The sequence below is a fragment of the Zingiber officinale genome, chromosome 10B (assembly GCF_018446385.1).
Source record: "Zingiber officinale cultivar Zhangliang chromosome 10B, Zo_v1.1, whole genome shotgun sequence".
In the NCBI taxonomy this organism is placed as follows: Eukaryota; Viridiplantae; Streptophyta; class Magnoliopsida; order Zingiberales; family Zingiberaceae; genus Zingiber; species Zingiber officinale.
In genome coordinates, this window is record NC_056005.1 from 77,653,787 (window position 1) to 77,671,890 (window position 18,104).

At 34.0% G+C, this 18,104-nt stretch overlaps 1 protein-coding gene across 1 annotated transcript; it reads left to right on the top strand.

Moving 5' to 3' along the window:
* The first annotated feature begins 520 nt into the window (after nucleotides 1-520).
* On the top strand, nucleotides 521-6,598 carry LOC122029529 (pre-rRNA-processing protein esf1-like). Its single transcript, XM_042588552.1, has 7 exons — nucleotides 521-1,151; nucleotides 1,486-1,602; nucleotides 2,269-2,480; nucleotides 3,270-3,432; nucleotides 4,136-4,264; nucleotides 5,441-6,204; nucleotides 6,317-6,598. The coding sequence occupies exons 1-7, from the start codon at nucleotides 621-623 to the stop codon at nucleotides 6,513-6,515; spliced, it is 2,115 nt and encodes a 704-aa protein (XP_042444486.1). The 5' UTR covers nucleotides 521-620; the 3' UTR covers nucleotides 6,516-6,598.
* Nucleotides 6,599-18,104: the final 11,506 nt, after the last annotated feature.

The following is an 18,104-nucleotide window of genomic DNA, read 5'->3' on the forward strand; positions in this document are numbered from 1 at the left end:
ATCGGACGATGACAGGAGACCCGTGCCCACCGTGACTTTGACCTCTAGCGTGGCAGTAACCTTCTGTGGAGCGGGGTCTGACCTTACCACCGGATAAGTTAATATAGTAAAATATTAAACTAGGTTATTCATTAAAACTTTCAAACAAATAAATTTTTATTATATTATCTAAATTGAATCAAACAACATTTGATTATTTTTTATTTCTCATAATCTTAATTATGATGAGATTACTTGATAATCATATAATAAATATTATATATATCAAATACATTCTACGAATTCTTGTATTACTTGTGATGTTAGCTGTCAAGATTTAACTATTTTTTTCGATTTAAAACTCGATACTTGGATTATTAAAAAAATAAAAAATTAGATGAGGTATTTTTAAAAAATAAAAGATATTTTCTAATTATATAATTATCTAATTTTTTATATTGTTATTTGTTTGGGCAGGAAAAAGTCAAGTATCATCAAAACTTAAAGAAGTTGCGACGGTTGCTATAAATTCTCAAATAGAAACAGCCAAAACAAATAAACAAACCTGCGGTGCCCTAAAAAACCCTAGCTTGCAATCTGAGTCATCTCAAGTCCGCCGACGCAAAGCAAAGCCTTCCGCCATGAAGAACGGCGCCGGCGAGAAGAAAAGGAAGAAGAAGGAGCAACGGCTTCAGGCGTCGTCTTCTTCGATGCCTCCGACAGGAAAGCAGAGGAAGAACGGCAACGCCAAGAATGGGACCAATAACAAACGCACCACGGATTCCCGATTCGCGTCGGTGCACTACGATCCCCGGTTCCAGCGGATGCCGAAGCGTGAATCGAAGGTTGAAATTGACTCCCGCTTCACCCATATGTTCTCGGACAAGAAATTCGAAGCTTCTGATGCTCCCGTCGACAAGAGAGGGAAGCGTAAGAAGAAATCTGTGAATCCTCTTCTCCATTACTATCTCAATCAGGAGGAGGATGGGGAGCAACAGAAGCAGCGGGAGCCTGTGAAGGAAGGTAGTGACGGTATCGATTCCGAGACAGATGTTTCTGCGGAGCAAGCAGTTAAGAGCAGTGATGTTGATGATGAAGAGGAATTCAATCGTTCTGATTTTAGTAGCCATGAGGATAGTTCGTCGGAAGATGAAGACACTGAAGACGATGATGTTAGTATTATTTTAATATTTCTTTTTTCTTTTTTGTTATGTAGGATTCACAATTCAAGTATGTTCTACTTTTTATTTCAATTTATTTAGTATACTTATTTAATATTTGTTACCTTTCTTTATTAAAGTTTCTAAATATGTGATTTTAGATGGTCTTTCTAAATTCACATTCTAACGATTGCTAGGTAGTAATTTTCTGTTAGTCTTCCATTGTGATTTCCCTTGTTTTATTTGGAAGGCTTACTGGTATCACACTTTTATATTGTTAGGAAACAGAGTGAAATATATTATTTTAGCAGTAGTCTAACTGTGATTTATCTATTTTTTTGTACAGCGCTCAGTGAATAGTGACATTTGGAAGTATCTATTGGCTAGTCATGAGGATACACCTATAATCGATAATGAAACTAATAGACTCGCTGTTGTAAATATGGATTGGGATCATATTAAGGTACGTTATGGAACTTCAATTGATATATCTTGTTGCTTTTTAGTATGCATTTGTTTTTCTACATCATGGTAGCTTGTTCGTTGTATAAAGGGCTTATTTTGTGGCTTAAGATAATATCATATGAAATATAGTACTTATTTTGCTCAATCATTTTTCTCGTATATGAGTAGTTATGACTTAATTTTTCCTATAGTTTGTACTCATTATTTAGTTAGTTTTAGAAATTATAATCGAAAGAATCTGACATTGTATACTGATTTCCCATTAACAAATAAGATATGCTCTGTGATAACGTATGTTAGCATGTTTGGTGAAACTTGAACAACTTTTGATGCATTATAAATCAAATTCAAATCCAAATGGACAATTAGGGAACTTGAACTAGTGGCCAGTAGAGAGTTTTTTTCAACACTCTAGTCCACTTTTTCATCCTTGTATATTTAGCCTTTCCATTGATTTTTCAATTGCAGTTTGTTTATATCCTAGTTAGTTCCTATCTCTTGTACTTAGAAAAATTTGTCATGTTTACTGTTGTTCTGATAGTCATCTTTAACTTAGCTAGCAATGATTGTCTTAAAATTTTCTTATTTAATCTTGATGTATGTTTGCTTAAGGATTTTATATTTATTGTAAAACATAACTGAAAATTTCTCCATTAACATATAGGCTGTTGATTTATATGTCGTCATGAGTTCTTGTCTCCCAAAGGGTGGACAAGTTTTGTCAGTGTCTATCTATCCATCTGAATTTGGGTTGAAATGCATGGAAATTGAAGCAGTCAGTGGACCTTTTGCTCTAATTGACAATGGTAATTCAGATGAGGATGATTCTGATATCGACAATGAAAAACTGCGTACTTATGAGTTGAACAAGCTAAGGTGAATTTAGTAAAACATGTCTTATTTCATGCTTTTCTGTTCTATAGTATTGTTTGAACTTTCATGATTTCTTTTGCTTTTTTGCTAAATGTCATATGATCTCGTATTGTCAAGAATACATATCTTCTTATTATTTGTACAATATTAACAATCAGATGTGGATAACCAAAATATCTGCATTTTTTTCATTCTGGTTATGTTTTTTAACACATCCATACCATATCCATGCCATCTCAACTTATTTTCTGTTTTTTCTTTAAATTTATTGTAGCTAAAGCTCACCCTAGGCACTCCTCATAGCTGTCCAAGTTATGTGGAAGGAGGTAAATTACGAAGTTTGCTTATAGTCGACCGCCAAGTGGCTAGGGGGTGGGAGGAGTTTATTTATTTATTTATTGAAGTTGCACCTAATTGCTCTTGAATATTAATTTTTTAAAAAATTATCCTTTCTAGTAACTCCACATATCGATCTTAGCATTCTCATCATGCTATGTAGTTTTTTTTACATGATGAACATAACAGCTAACCCTCTAATCGATAACTATAGAATATTTATTATACTATTATATGATTTTTGTAATTTTGTATGTTGATAGTGAAGCCATATGGATAATATCTTCTGATGATCTTTCTATATCAGTGTTGCTATTTTTATTGCAATGATATTGCAGTTATAGTTTATTACATGATTTTGAATTTTTTTTTATTGTTTTAGTCCATTTCATGGGGATGATATATCATCTTAAATTTTTGCATTGCTTTGCTTTTTTCCTTTCAATGGCATTGCAGGTACTATTATGCTGTGGTGATTCTTGATTCTGTTGCCACCGCAAGTCATATTTATAATAATCTGGATGGTACCGAGTTTCTAGAAAGTTCTAATGTGTTTGATCTGCGCTTCATTCCTGATTCGATGGATTTTAAGCAACCTCCTCAAGATATAGCCAAAGAGGTATTTGTTTTGCCTGAGATGGATTTTAAGTTTTCTGCTCTCTTGACTAGCATTAACTGTGACAAAATCTGTCAGTAAACTAAACAGACTTCTCAAGCTCTTTCTTTGTTTTCTCCAAGTGGCAACAAAAACAAAATAAAGAAGGAAAAAACTTACAGCATCATAATAGAAGTGCTTTTACCATTGTGACCGATGAAATTTTCATGTTGCTTGATAACTAACTAACAGTATTTAGATATCGTGCAATTTATTCAACATGGTATTTGCTATGTTCTTCTCTGTCATATTAGCTGTCAATGAATACTTAATGTTAGATACAAAAACAACTAACACATTCAAGTTGGTATTAATTATATTTTGAATTTTATTTGACGAATTCATCATGTCATATTTGTAATTACTTTCTATATGTAGTCAGTCTATCATGTAAAAAAGCACTGGAACAATTTTCTTTTCTATGTAGCAGTTACAAGAAGAGAAACTAATGTTATTGTAAACTTATCGTGATAAAACTAAGGTAATTACAAGATTACTAAGGCATTGATAATCCTAATAAACTTTTCACAATAACTAAGGCAATGAGGATGCTAGTAAACTTCTCACCATAAAATCTTACTTTAGTTTGAATACTTTTTACTATGTTTAGGTTATTTATTTGATTATTTCAGACTAACTTGGTTAACATTCTTGCTATATTGTTCAGGCATCGGCAGGCTACAACGGGCCAGATTTCCAAACTCGAGCTTTACAACACAGTAAAGTTACATTAACCTGGGAAGAAGACAAACCAGAGCGTAAAAAATTATTAAGAGGAAAGTTCAATCCAGATCAGGTTGGTTATCTTGGCTAAGATCAATTCAGCTACATTTCCATACTGTTAAATATTCTCTTAAACAGGATTCATGTAGAAACTTGTATCTTGGAATTGATTTCTTTCAAATTATGCCACTATTGTGATAATAACTTGATCAGTTTATGCCAATGTTTTTACATTTGGTTATGTTTAGATTTTTTTTTTCTTTTTTTTTTACGTTCAACTTTGACAATTTGTTCCTGTAAGCAGACATATCCATTCTTCTTGATGATTTTTCTTTCTTTGTCAATGCATCTCTCTCAGTGACTTTGGCGCTGACCACTTTCTGTCTAGGGAGTGAATACATAACAATCTTCATTAATCTCTTCATTATCACATGTAGGCCTTCGGGCTTGTTTCATTTAAAGGGAGAAGTCAATCTCTCAATCAGAACAAGAGTTTAGTGGAAGGATAGATTGTTTACCTCTTTATTCCTTTGACAAATAAAAAATAGAGCTATGATACACTCAAGAAAAAATCTCAATGAAATGCTCAAGGATAGACACATAAATTCATGGCCAACCATTTCACTTTTGTGGATCCCATCATTTTATGTGTCTATCCTTGAGCATTTTATTGAGATTCTTTCCTTGAGCATATCATTTTTCTAAAAATTATATCTTTTGAACAAACTTTAAACTCATCGTTTGCGACTCATCTATCCCAAATCAGAGTGAAAGCTAACTAATATTACCTTGATGAAGTAATAATCGAAGGTTCAATTCGACTTTGAGAATGTTGAATTCAGTGTTTGACTAAAGCTGCATTACTTGATGTAAGCATCATTTGATTGACAAGTATGCAAGGAGTTCTTGTTGATCATGCTTGACATTGCTGATTGCCATATATCTTTTCCGTCATCAAAATATTTGGTGAAATTGCTGAAGCTACTATTGTAGTGGATGAGCTTGTGGAATTTACCCACATGGATGATAGGTTTAAAGATTCGAAGTTAACCTCAATCCTGTCATCCTGAGATTTAATTGTGTGGGAACAAAAATAAAGAAAGGACTTCTTCTCAAGCCTTGATTTTTTGGATTGCCTATTGGGGTTGTGTTGTTATCTTAGCATGTACATGTGATGTTTTTTAAAGTTTTTCTTTGTTTTAGTTTTCAGTTCATTAATATTGATCTTTTTTTATAAATTTTCTGCCAGCTTGATGAGTTGAATGAGTATTTAGCATCTAGTGGAGACAGTGATTACGAAAATGACAGTATAGATGAAGAAAATGACCATTTAGCAGCTTCATCTCCTAGCAAATTAAAAAAACGTAAGAGAGTTCATGAACGCAGAGTTGCTGCTCTAAAGTCTGGGGATGCTTCCGATGAAGAGAACAGCGATGATGAAGAAATGGAGATCACCTTCAATACAGAGCTTGAGGATCTCAGTAAGAAGTTACTTGAGAAGAAGGATAGAAAATCAGAAACAGTTTGGGAAACAGTTCTCAAAAAGAAAAGTGAGAAAAGAAAGGCTAGGAGGAACCGATGCAAGCATTCTGAGGACGATAGCAGTGATTATGATACCAAAGAGGATGCACCTAACATGAGTGATGATTTCTTCATGGAAGAACCCAATGATTCTGAAACCATCAAGACCAGCAAGAAAAAGACCAAGGCCGAGCCAAAAAAAAAGAGAGCCAGACATGACAAGGTGGATGATGAAGGATCTTTGCGAGACATCAAAAAGGAACAAGAAGTTAGCAGAGCTGAGCTGGAGCTGCTGCTGGCGGATGATCAAGGATCTAATAGAGGTCCTAAGGGATATAACATGAAGCGCACAAAGGTTAAAGGCAAGAAAGGAAAGGAAGTGGCCCTCGAGGACAAAATTCCTGACATAGATGTTAGCAAAGACCCAAGATTCTCAGCTCTGTCCACATCTCATCTGTATGCCTTGGACCCAACAAATCCAGAGTACAAAAGGTTAGTAGGTTACTACACCATTGATTTCAGATAGTATTGTCATAATTTTGTTACTATTTAGTATGATATGTAAAAGATTATGCCCTTACATAGTTCTATTTCGGTTTTACAGAAGTGCTACCTATGTTAAGCAAAAAATTCGAAAGCAGAAGGGTGCAGTGTGCATGGACACCCAACAAGATGATAATGTCGTCGAACCAGATGTTAGGCCTACTGTTTCAGTACCTGATGAAAAGAATGAGCTTTTATCGACCATACGATCGCTTAAAAGAAATGTTGGTACCTTGCGAGAACAATCCAAGAGAAGATGATTTTGTTTTGTTTTATCTTGAAAACGTGGGCTGCTATCATTTTAAGTTAGATGAGGATCCATTAAACTATATTGATTTTGGTACACCATTGAGCTTTTGATTATGAAATAGATATTGATGCTTTAGAGAAGAAATTAAGTAAATTATTGGTAGAACTTTAATTTTCTTTAACCCACGGGATCAATTGTGACATTCTATGTGGTGCCAAGAGTTACTGGGCATATTTTGATATTTCATTTTGAATTTGTTGTAAAATTAAAAATATGATAAATTACTTTGATAATTCTTCACTCCACATTAAATGTAAAGTTTGCAAAATAATTTTATCTGATATGATTGACTTTCATTGTTTTTTCAGTATTTGAAATGACATTTTTCAGATATTTGGATGTTAAAAAATAATCAAAATTAAATATAAAACAAAAAAGATTGAAAAAAAGAAAAATTAAACAACTATCAAATTATAATAAGATAATTTGATATATACTTCTAATTAGCTCGGTTTAATTTTAACTAATGGTATCCGTGAAAAAAAATTACTAGTTTAAAATGATATATATACTATACTAATTTTTAATTCTATTGAGCAATGATACATCTTGTTTGTTTACTCCCCAAAAATAAAAGAACTCTCAATTTATGAACTTTCTAGTATTTGTTAATTTAATTATCAGTCAATGCTAAATTGTTTTCACCATCAGTGTGCTACTATTTGGAGATACTTTTGAGGGAGCAAAGAAGATCAAAATTCCTAACATTAATCATGTAATATACATGCCCTCAGCACAAAATTCATGACATTGATAATAAGCATATAATATGCATGGACAAAATGATACTGGCCCTACAGACTATAAATATTGGTATTTATATTGATATTTTGAAGGTAAATTACTTCTCCCATCCACCTGACACATTCTCCTCCTCGGTTCCATTACAAAATTTAATTGTATTTACGTTTATACTCTTTTATGCTTATACTTTCTTTTTTTTTTAATTGCCAGCCTCAACATTTTTTTATTAGTTTTTTTTTTAAATTAAAATCAATAAAAAAATAAAAAAATTAAGAAAAAGTGAAATGCAAAAAGTATAACATATAATAAAAAAATTATTAAAAAAATAAAACTCATAAAAAAAGTAAAATTGATAAAAAAAACTCGTTAACAAAAAAAAAACAAAATCAATCAAATAAAAAGAAATAAAACTAAAAAAAAACAAAACTTGGGTGAGGAAATAAATAAAGAGGGCATAAGTGTAAATAATAAGGTGGGACCGAGGAGGGGAAATGTGATGGGAAAAATAACTCCCCTTTCAAAGTTAATTTTCAATAGATATAAAAATATTTTATTAAGTGTTTGATGTTTCTTTTATAAAGAGTCAGTATGTTAGGATAAATGCTCTCGTGGTTTTATCTCCTTCTAGAATATTTGGAGCCACTCTAGAAGGATCGTTAAGAGGACCTTTATTAATGCAATGGACCGAATGAGTAATGGACCTTGTTCCAAATGAGGTATCTGATATTAAAATTCATATAATTAAAATAAAATTTAAAAAAACAGATTAAAAAAATAAAATTAAACAATTATCAAATTATAATAAGATATTTTGATAAATATTTCTAATTGCAAATCTAGTGGTATTCATAAGAAAAATCAGGTTTAAAATGATATATATACCATATCAAATTACACAGTCTAGAACAATAAAAATGTTATTTCATAATTTCAAATTAAATCATAGATGCAAATTTACTTACGAATGAAAATGTGTATGCTCTTCGAGAGTTTGGAAACTTAACTTGATACTAGCACCTTAACAGTTACATTGTATCATTTGATCACAAAATTTTAACTCTAATACCTCCTGTTTATACCAATATATGTTTCTTTTTGGTGAACTCAGAAACTATAAAGACTATAGAAAGGGCATAATCACTGCATCTCCAAGTCTTTTTGATGGATGCTTAAGAAATATTTCCCTACCTGCATATATAGTTTGGAAATTGAGATATAAAAGTTCATTGATAAAAGTTGGTCAGACCTCAGTATGATCTTTTGCTGACATTGCTCTTTGGAACAGCCATGATGCACGCACTTAAGTTGGACTGCAATGCTTGTTAGTTACTCCTAACTCAGGTAAAAGACATCCAAATAGGAAAAGAAGCAAAACTACTAACCATGTAAGGGCTTAGCATGCTCAAATTATATGCATAGCCCATTATTGCATCACATATACCTTATTCTACAGAATACAAAGAACAAGGAGAGTTAAGTACCATATAATTAATCTGATGAAATTGAATGATGGGTAACTAATTAAGAAAGTCTCTTTTTGTTAATAACTATATATAGCAACAAACACAATCAAATGTTAATTTATAACAAAAGCCATGAATGGCAATCTTCAAGAATAAAATATCTTACTAGTTGACAACCGGTTAAGGTGCCTGCTCATACTTCCAAAACCACCAAAAGACACTGGTGATTGAATTCCACTGAAAAGAAAATGGTTGATGAGCATGACGTAGGTAATTTTAGAATTTACTCATCAAAACAACCATTAACAATAAGAAAAACTTGTTGGATTTAATCTCTTTATGACAGGCTAAATGTAATTTGTGTATTTGAATGTGAATCAAACTCGTTTAAGTGATCTAACTTGAGGTTATTAGATTTCAAATTATTAGATGTGGGTTGAATGTGTAGATCCCTTTAGTTTGGTCTATTATTATCTATGGATTGATAATGGATCGGATCCTGTATATAAAGGATTAGTTTCTAAGGGTTTAGGTATGATCTTGATATCTCTTCATTCCCCATTGACGAAGGGTTTAGGTGTCATCATCCTAATCCCCTTGGAAGATCTTCCTCTTTTTCCACAGGGATTATTTAAACGATGCTACATGACAAATTCTTTTCAATCAGGTTCCTTGTTATTGTCATTGTTTATGCTTTTATCTTGTCTTTCCATGTTTTTGATGAAACTAGATCAATGCTGTATTCCTTTTAGGGTTTTAGAATTCATGAGGTTTAGAAAATAACAACTTCTATCAATTAGTATTAGAGCTATAGGTTCTGTTTCATTATTTTTCATGGCAATAAAGTAAGATTTTTCATCATTTTCATTGTTTTATGTATAAACCAATGTTCGATCGAGAAAAGAAAACCTAGGAAAGACTTGATCTTCTAGGTTTTTCATGATTTCCATAAAGAATATGAAGAACAGTGGTGAACCGTCGCCATCTTTAGAAAGAACCGTCGTGTTTGATCTGTTTTTAGGTCAAATCGTGATGGTGTAATCGATTACCTTGGTAATCGATTACTAGGCCTAAGTTTGAGAATAGAATCGATGGGAATCGATTGATCCAATCAATTTAGTTAACACCAATCGATTGGTGAATTCCACCAATCGATTAGGACAACGAGATCGAACAAATGATTGATTTTAATTGATTACTTGGTTCGACTGCCTCTAGTAATCGATTGGCACTAACCACCAATTGATTGCTAATTAAATGGTCGGATATAGAAGCTATCAATCGATTGATAATTTTGCAAATCAATATAACAGTTTTGAAGTCGTGACAAATAGGTTTAATCAATCAACCAACTCGATTAAAGATACTAATCGATTGGCGCTTTCACTAATTGATTGATGGACTTAAAATTGAGTACAAAAGGTTCTTGAATTGATTTAAGTGATTGATTGGTGACCACCAATAGATTGACATAAATCAACAATCGATTAATGAGTTAGATGTCGAACACAGTACGATTTGTGATCGATGAGTAGGATCGATTGCTTTGCACCAATCGATTGGCATTGATCATCAATCAATTGATGACCCTGAAGTCGCATATAGTAGGCTTTCAAATCAATTGAGGTAATTGATTGGGTGATACCAATTGATTACCATATGGTATCAATCAATTGATAAGCCTAATTTTTGAATAATTAAAAGTTGATCAAGTGCTTGTCTGTTCGATTAAAGTTCTTAGGATTTTCTTGGGTCTATCTATACACATACTACTAAATTAAACTATTGTGTCGGTTCAAAGGAAGACACATTAGGTAGGTTTAGTACATGTTGTGTCGGTAAAACATATATCTATGCTAAAGGTAGTTGACTCAAATGAAAATTACTTTTATACCAGATATATTATTCTAGGTAGCTTACAACTATAGAATAATTTTTTTTTTTTCCAGATCATGCATAAAATATGTCAGCTCAGAGGAAGATATATTATGTTGTTGATTAAGGTTGTTGCTAGCTTGTTATATTTGAGAGTGTCCTAAGATAAATCATCTTAGATATTGTATTATTTATTGGATAAATAAAATTTCTTATTTGAGTGTGCATTCTATATGTATATGATATTGCTCTTAAACTCAATTAATGAAGTCCATAATACAATACATAGCATGAGAAAAATTATGATTGGATAACAATTAGTAGGTATCTCTCCATGTGTAATTATATACGTATTGAAATATTCTCTAGAATTATCAATTCTGTAAGAGTAGTATATATTATGCTCCTTAGTTTATCCAATAAGTCGGTCCTCACTAGATGAAAATATTAGGATGTTGAGAGTTAATATATGGTTCTTGGTTAAGGTAACTAGTTCATTGGATGTGACATGCTATAAGATTTTATGTGGTTCTATATATGTCAATAAAGATCTCATTGCATCTCGAGTGCAATTTTCCTTAGACTTGAGGTATTTAAGTCATCTTGGTCATGAAGATTTATACTTTGACATTTTAGCAAACATCTCCTAGGAGGTGTAAATCTGGGATGATTAGGTATAAGTTAATATGCCTGAAGGTTTTTGAATATCTCATAGAAAATTCACCACTCCTTTGATAAAGGAGACATGCCCTAAGACCTCTTGTTAGGATTATTACTCGTAAGTCTTTGGCCAATGCATTACATGTCATGAGGATGGTCTTCTTGAACACGTGTTTAAGTAATTTGAATCCACGGGACAAGGAACTATTACTTGGGCTATGTGTGACGTAATCAGCTTAGTGGGGATTGACATATAGATCATATTCTCAACCAAGTAGATATAAGATAAGTTAAAGGTGTAGGACCATTGGCACGTGAGGGAGGGGGAGGGGGTGAATCACGTGTATTTTAAAAATAGTGTCTTTTTTAAAACTTAAAAAGAAAGTGCGCAACGGAAAATTAAACTAAGAAAGAGGAAACTATAAGAAAGCGAACATAAGTATTTTTTACTTGGTTCGAAGCCTTTGGCAACTCCTACTCCAAAACCTAGGTCCCTTGGACCTATTATGGGTAATCCACTAAAATCCTCTACCAGTAAACTCTCAGTAGAGTAATTGAGTACAAAGAGTAATACGAGGAAAGTATAACACCCTACACTTTCCTTAGCAATAAAGAAAATAACTATAAATTAACTTTTACCAGCACAATGATGTAGAAGTTGAAGCACCTGTGTGTTGGTGTCAGAAGTAGCCTTTCGATGTCGTAGGAGTCTTCTTGGAACAACACGCGAGTATAAAAGTTGGAGCGAAAGATGTTATGAAGATTTTGGTCAAAGTCCTTTTTATAGGCCTTTTCTCGGCACTCGGACCACTCCCGAGCGCCTCCAACGAGGCCTATCCGATCTTAGGACTTTGCTGACTTATCCACCTCTAAGCGTCTTGACCACCCAAGGCGGCTGGATTGCTGATGTAATTGCACCTCGGTAAAACTCTAACTTTGAAAGTTCATCCATCTTTGGGCACCCGAACATGTTTGGATGCTTGGTGCCAGGACCCTAACATGTGACGACTTATAAGAGTCTGCCACCTCAGCTGGTTGCTTGCATGGTTCGATTTCCTACTAGGTGCCTAGACCAACTCCGGGCGTTTAGACTGTGTTTGAGTGTCTGGACCCCTTTTTTCAGCCAACTGATTTCCTACATTACAAGGTTAGCACAATAAAGAAAAAACTCTGAAAAAAGTTATCAATATATTAAATGACATTATTAATTAGATCCTGTCTTACCAAGACTATGATATAGTCATGGTCTCAGCTTAGACTTCCCAAATGACTCTAAGTTAGACTAACACCTATAGTCCCACTGGGTCTTATCCTCATTAGATCACTCTCTTCTAGTGTCTTACCTTCACTTACCATTTATAGTCACTTGGCTTACCTCTTGACCCACCAAGTCTCCCTACCAGTTGTCAAGTCCACAGACCCAATTGAACTTCAGCTATTGTCAGGTCTCACAGACCTAACTGGACTTCCTGCCAAATATCTGGTCACACCTTGACCTATCTGGACTTCGTGCTAGTTATCAGGTCCTTAGACCTAACTAGGCTTCAGCATGGTGTCAAGTCTTCTAGACCCGTCAATTCTTGCACACTCGGTAAAGAAGTTAAATAAACATAACACCTAACTTTAATCTATTTGTCATTTATCAAAACCTGAGTTTGACAATTGATGCTAATTGCATTAACAAAAGGAACATGCACACTGATGACCGTAGCTATTGAAGGTTTCAAAATTATTCTGGAATCAACTATGATTTTTCAGTCATTTGGGGATCATGATATAATACTAGGTGTCATTTATGATCAATTCATAATTAATGGTTAATTATGAACGACTAACATAACCGGGAACCTATTGGGTTATATACACTACAAGTATATCCAAAAGACATAAAATAAGTTTGAGAATTGGATTCTTAAATTGAGAGAGATTAAGTCTGATAGGACCAAATGAAGGGGCAAATATGGAAAGTATTTGTCAGGTTGGAAGCAATGGTGGACTATGCCTATTATAGGCAAGTTGGATTCATTATGGTTTAATAATAAACCAAATTGACTTGGTTTAGTTATGAACCAAAATTGATTTGGTTGTAAACTAAGATGGTTTGGTTTTTGGGTCTTCACTATTGGTGATAAACGCACATGATACCAAGTCTTCAAATTCATATATGGTAGGTGGCTTTATAACTCATTTTGTTTTGCCTCTAGCTATAGTACGATGCTCCATGTGCTTTGAGGAGTCATAAGTCTCTAGCTCCGCCTGCATAACGTTGTCTTTCTCCTTATTTCTATGTGGTGTTTCTTTTCCTTCTTCCTGAGTACCTTGTAACATAGCCTTTTTGTCAAACACTACATCTCTGTTGATCACTACTTTTTTTGCCTTAGAATTCCAAAGCTTGAAGCCTTTAACTTTTTTCTAATACCCCAGAAAAATATAATGTTTTGACTTTTCATCCAGCTTTGATCTTTTCTCACTAGATATGTGTATATAAGCTAGACATCCAAAAATTCGAAGATGAGAGTAATCAACTAGATTTCATGTCTACATCTCCTTTGACATTTTGCCTTCTAGTGCTGTTCTTTATGATCTATTAATCAGATAGCTTGCCATATTAATTGGTTCAGCCTAGAAGTTTTTACAAACCCTACATTTAACTTGAGGTATCTTACCTTCTCAATGATTATCATGTTCAACCTTTCCACTAACTCATTATGCTAAGGTATCTTATGAACTGAGAAATGCCTCATTATCCCATGTTGTTTAGAAAATTCTTGAAACTTTGACTTTGTGTACTTAACCCTATTGTCTGACCTAAAGAATTTGATCTTCCTTTCAGTCTAGTTCTCTACTTCAGTTTCCCATAGTTTAAACTTCATAAAACTTTTCAATTTGTGATGCATGAAGTATACCCAGACATGTCGTGAATAATCATCAATAAAACTTACAAAATACAAGTGTCCTATATGTGATCCTTAAAAATTATATGTATGTAGTTTAGAATCCCTTCTATCTTGTGTGTTATTGTCTTGAATTGTACTTTGCTCTATTTTTCAAAAATATAAAATTTACATAATTCAAGTTTACACGTCTTGATGTCCTTAAACAAATCTCTCTTGTCAAGTTCCAACATCTCATATTCACTCATATGCCCTAACTACATATGCCACAAGACAAGACTTTCTGATTCAAACTCTACCATGGCGACTCCACCTACAATTGTAGTTTCTATCAATTTATAGATATTTCTTGCTAACTTTTGCCCTTTCATTACCATCAGAGCTCCCTTGTTAACCTTCATCACCCTACTCACTGATTTGTAACTAAAGTCAATATCATCCCGTGTACCTACTGAGATCAAGTTCTTAGATTTGGTATATGTTTGACAAAACAAAAGTTCTAATCACATATATAAACATTTTGATTCTAATGTTCCTTATGCCGATGACTCTGCAAGACGTATCATTCTCCATCAACACTGAACCAGAATCCACTGCCCTATATGTTGGGATGTATACTATAAGCCTAGCTTTTGTATGAACATCTATTTTGAAATATTTTGAAATGAAAATCACTCTGGTCAAATGTTTGCATTATATATATATGTCAATGCAGTTGTCCATTTAATTTATATTGTAGATAACATGGTGTGTGATGCTACACAGAAGATTATGTTATCAGTTCCTTATAAATTATAAATAGTAGCTCACAACCAAGATGGATTGAGACAAACCATTGGAACTGTTGTAGTGTAATTTGGTATTAGTTTGTCTTGACTATAAAATTATACTAGTACACTATGTGTGTATTGAGCAGGACCGTTTGAGGTTGTTTGATTTGTTCTGACTACATAAAAGAACAAAACCTCTGTTATTATGGATGTGCATCCTCTTAATCCCTATATAATAACAAGCATGTATACTTAGTATTTATTTCTTTAACTTATGAATGTGTGAGATTTATTTGTTAAATCAATAGGCCCGATGAGTTGGGAGATAGTACTGTTTATATGGTGTGTTGTTGATTATAGAAGGAATCTATGCCCTAATTATTTAGGCTGATGATGTTCCCTTGAGGAGCTCATAAGGATTATCATGTAAACTTGTAGGTGGACTTAGTCCAGCATAATAATAAAGTTGAGTGATACTACTCTTGGAATCAGATGTTAATTAATTGGGTTGTCAGTAACTCATTTAATTAACGGACATACGATATCTTAAACACAGGGAGATTAGCGCACTCATGATAAGAAGGAGCCCATATTGTAATATGAGATTGATGCAGTAGTTCAATAATAACCCTTTAGTGGTATGAGTTATTATTGATGAACTTGAGTTGAGTGTTTGGGCCGAACACAAGAAGCCCAAGTCCATAAGGAGGCCTAAACCAATTCCTCCTCTAGGTATCTGTTGTAGCCTTTATATAAAGCCTCACATCCACCCATCCATGGTTTGGTTAATCCTACCTTCCTAGGGCCGGCGGCAAGGGTTATAAAAGGGAGTAGGTGGCACCCCTAAAATCTAATTTTTCCCACAATTCTCTTCTCTTCCTTGCTAGGGCCAGCGTCTTTTCTCCTCCTTACTAGGGCCAGCGCCTCTTCTCCTCCTTGCTAGGGTCGGCGTCTCTTCTTCTCCTTGTGGGCGGTGGCTTGGAAAAGAAGAAGAAGAGGAGAAGGAGCCCCATCGTAGAGCCTCTCTTGGTGGTCGGCGGTTTGGGAGAAAAAAAGGGAAGGGTGTTTGTTGTCTTGGTAGATTGTCGCCCATACGACGTCCAAGAAGAGGAGAGGAATAAAACAGAAGATCAAGAGGTCTTTGGCTACAAAGGAAAATCCTGAATACCAACATAAGAGGCCAGCAATTTTGTACTTCGATCAAGGCATGCTTTGATCCGTCAAAAACTCACTTGATTAATCAAACACATGTCTGATCGAACATGCGGGTTGCTAAGAAAAGTTCTGTACTTGTACAATTTTTGTACAAGAGAAATTGAAATAGAATGGAATTCCAGCGCCTTCAAGTGGTATCAGAGCAAGGTTTCTAGCTCTGTGTGATTGGTTTTCGGTTAAATTATGCACTGCTCATATATAAGTTTAGGCAGGATAATAGTAAGATGTGCAAGAAAGATTAACTTTGTGGTTGCAGGCGTCCTAGGTCCAACTATTATGGCTTTTTGTGTTTATGTATGATTTGAACCCTCGGGCATGTCGAGGTTGTTTTGTATTGTGCATGATTGTAATAATTAAGTACAACCGATTGCTGTATTATTTTTTACATTCTGTTCGATCTAGATTACATATAAATTTCTTTGTGGAATATAAGATCGATAAATGTAAAATTTTATTTCTTTTTGTTGCGGCTTGTATCCTTGCTATGCGTGGTGCTATTTTGAGGATCGGAGGCGCAGCGAAGAAGGAAGCAAGATAGACGCGACGACTTAATCCATTGGCGACATATTGGAGGACAACGATGGAGGAGGCCATAATAATTGGAAATTTTATTTTCATATTTATTACCTTTATATGCTGTTTTTATATGCTGTGATGTGTGTGCATGTTAAAATTCCTCAATTTAAATAACTAAGTAGGAGAGGGATTATTTAAATAAATTTCACAATCTCCATTACTAGTTTGTAAGTGATGCATTAAAACTTGCGCGTTGACTTTAAGTGCCTTCCTCCATATCGAATGAGTTTGTTTGCGGATCACTAGATCAAACTTCCTCTATGGATGATTATAGGAAATTATTTAGGTATGTGTGATATTCTCCATTTGAAGGGGCACAATCTTAATTAATGGACTAAGTATCAAGTAATGGTATATACTTAGGCACATTTAATAGTATCCTACCCATCGGAGTCAATGCTATTATTTGTGTGGCCGAAGATGAACAAACTATTAATTTTATTTGTCATAAAGTTAGGTTGACAAGATAATAAAATTAATGGATAAAACCTCCTCTTACAAATGTTTGAATTAGTATACACCCACACTATTGTGGCATATGAAATTCATGGTGTTTTGAGGTGTTGGTGAATTTAAATTATATTGTTTGATGAATCAATATTATTTTAAATTCTAAAGTTTTGACCAAATATTTTATTTCATGATTCTCAGGATTTCAAAATGGCTTTCAATCCTCTTGCTGTTATTTTAAAAGAAACAAACTTACTGATCCAAATTATATTGATTGGAAATGGAACTTGGATATTGTCTTAACTGCTGAAGAATACAAGTTTGTACTTTTTGAGGTCTGTCCTAGCATGCCTGATAAGGATTCTAGTGAAGAGGAGATAGAGAGACATAGGAAATGAGCCAAGGTAGATGAGATGACGTGGTGTTACATTTTGGATTCTATGTCAAATGTACTGCAACATCAGCATCAGGCCATATCCACTGCTTATGACTTGATGCTCAATTTCAAGAAACTCTTCGGACACCAGAATCGGACTGCCAGGTAGGAGGCCATGATAAACTTAATGACGACCACCATGACTGAGGGGACACCCGTAAGGGATCATATCCTCAAGTTGATGGCTCATTTGAATGAGATGGAAGTCATTGGAGCTGAAATCGATGGGGAAACCCAGGTCGATATCATTCTGTAAACGTTGCCCAAGAGTTTTAAGCAGTTTCGCTTGAACTACAACATGAACAAAAGGGTTTATTCATTGGCAGAACTTCTGACAGAACTCCAAGCGACAGAAGGGCTATTTTGTCAAAGTTCTCAAGTTCACATTGCTGTTAACGTTTTTGCCTCTAAGTTGAAAGGCGGAAAGACGAAGAAGAAATAAGTTGGTTCGGCAAA

What these genes read in the sequence shown, in the direction of transcription:
- LOC122029529 (XM_042588552.1), top strand. Translation starts at nt 621, where the DNA reads ATGAAGAACGGCGCCGGCGAGAAGAAAAGGAAGAAGAAGGAGCAACGG. An exon ending in AAGACACTGAAGACGATGAT is followed by an intron (nt 1,152 to 1,485) that starts GTTAGTATTATT and finishes TTTTTTGTACAG; the next exon opens with CGCTCAGTGAATAGTGACAT. An exon ending in GAAAGTTCAATCCAGATCAG is followed by an intron (nt 4,265 to 5,440) that starts GTTGGTTATCTT and finishes ATTTTCTGCCAG; the next exon opens with CTTGATGAGTTGAATGAGTA.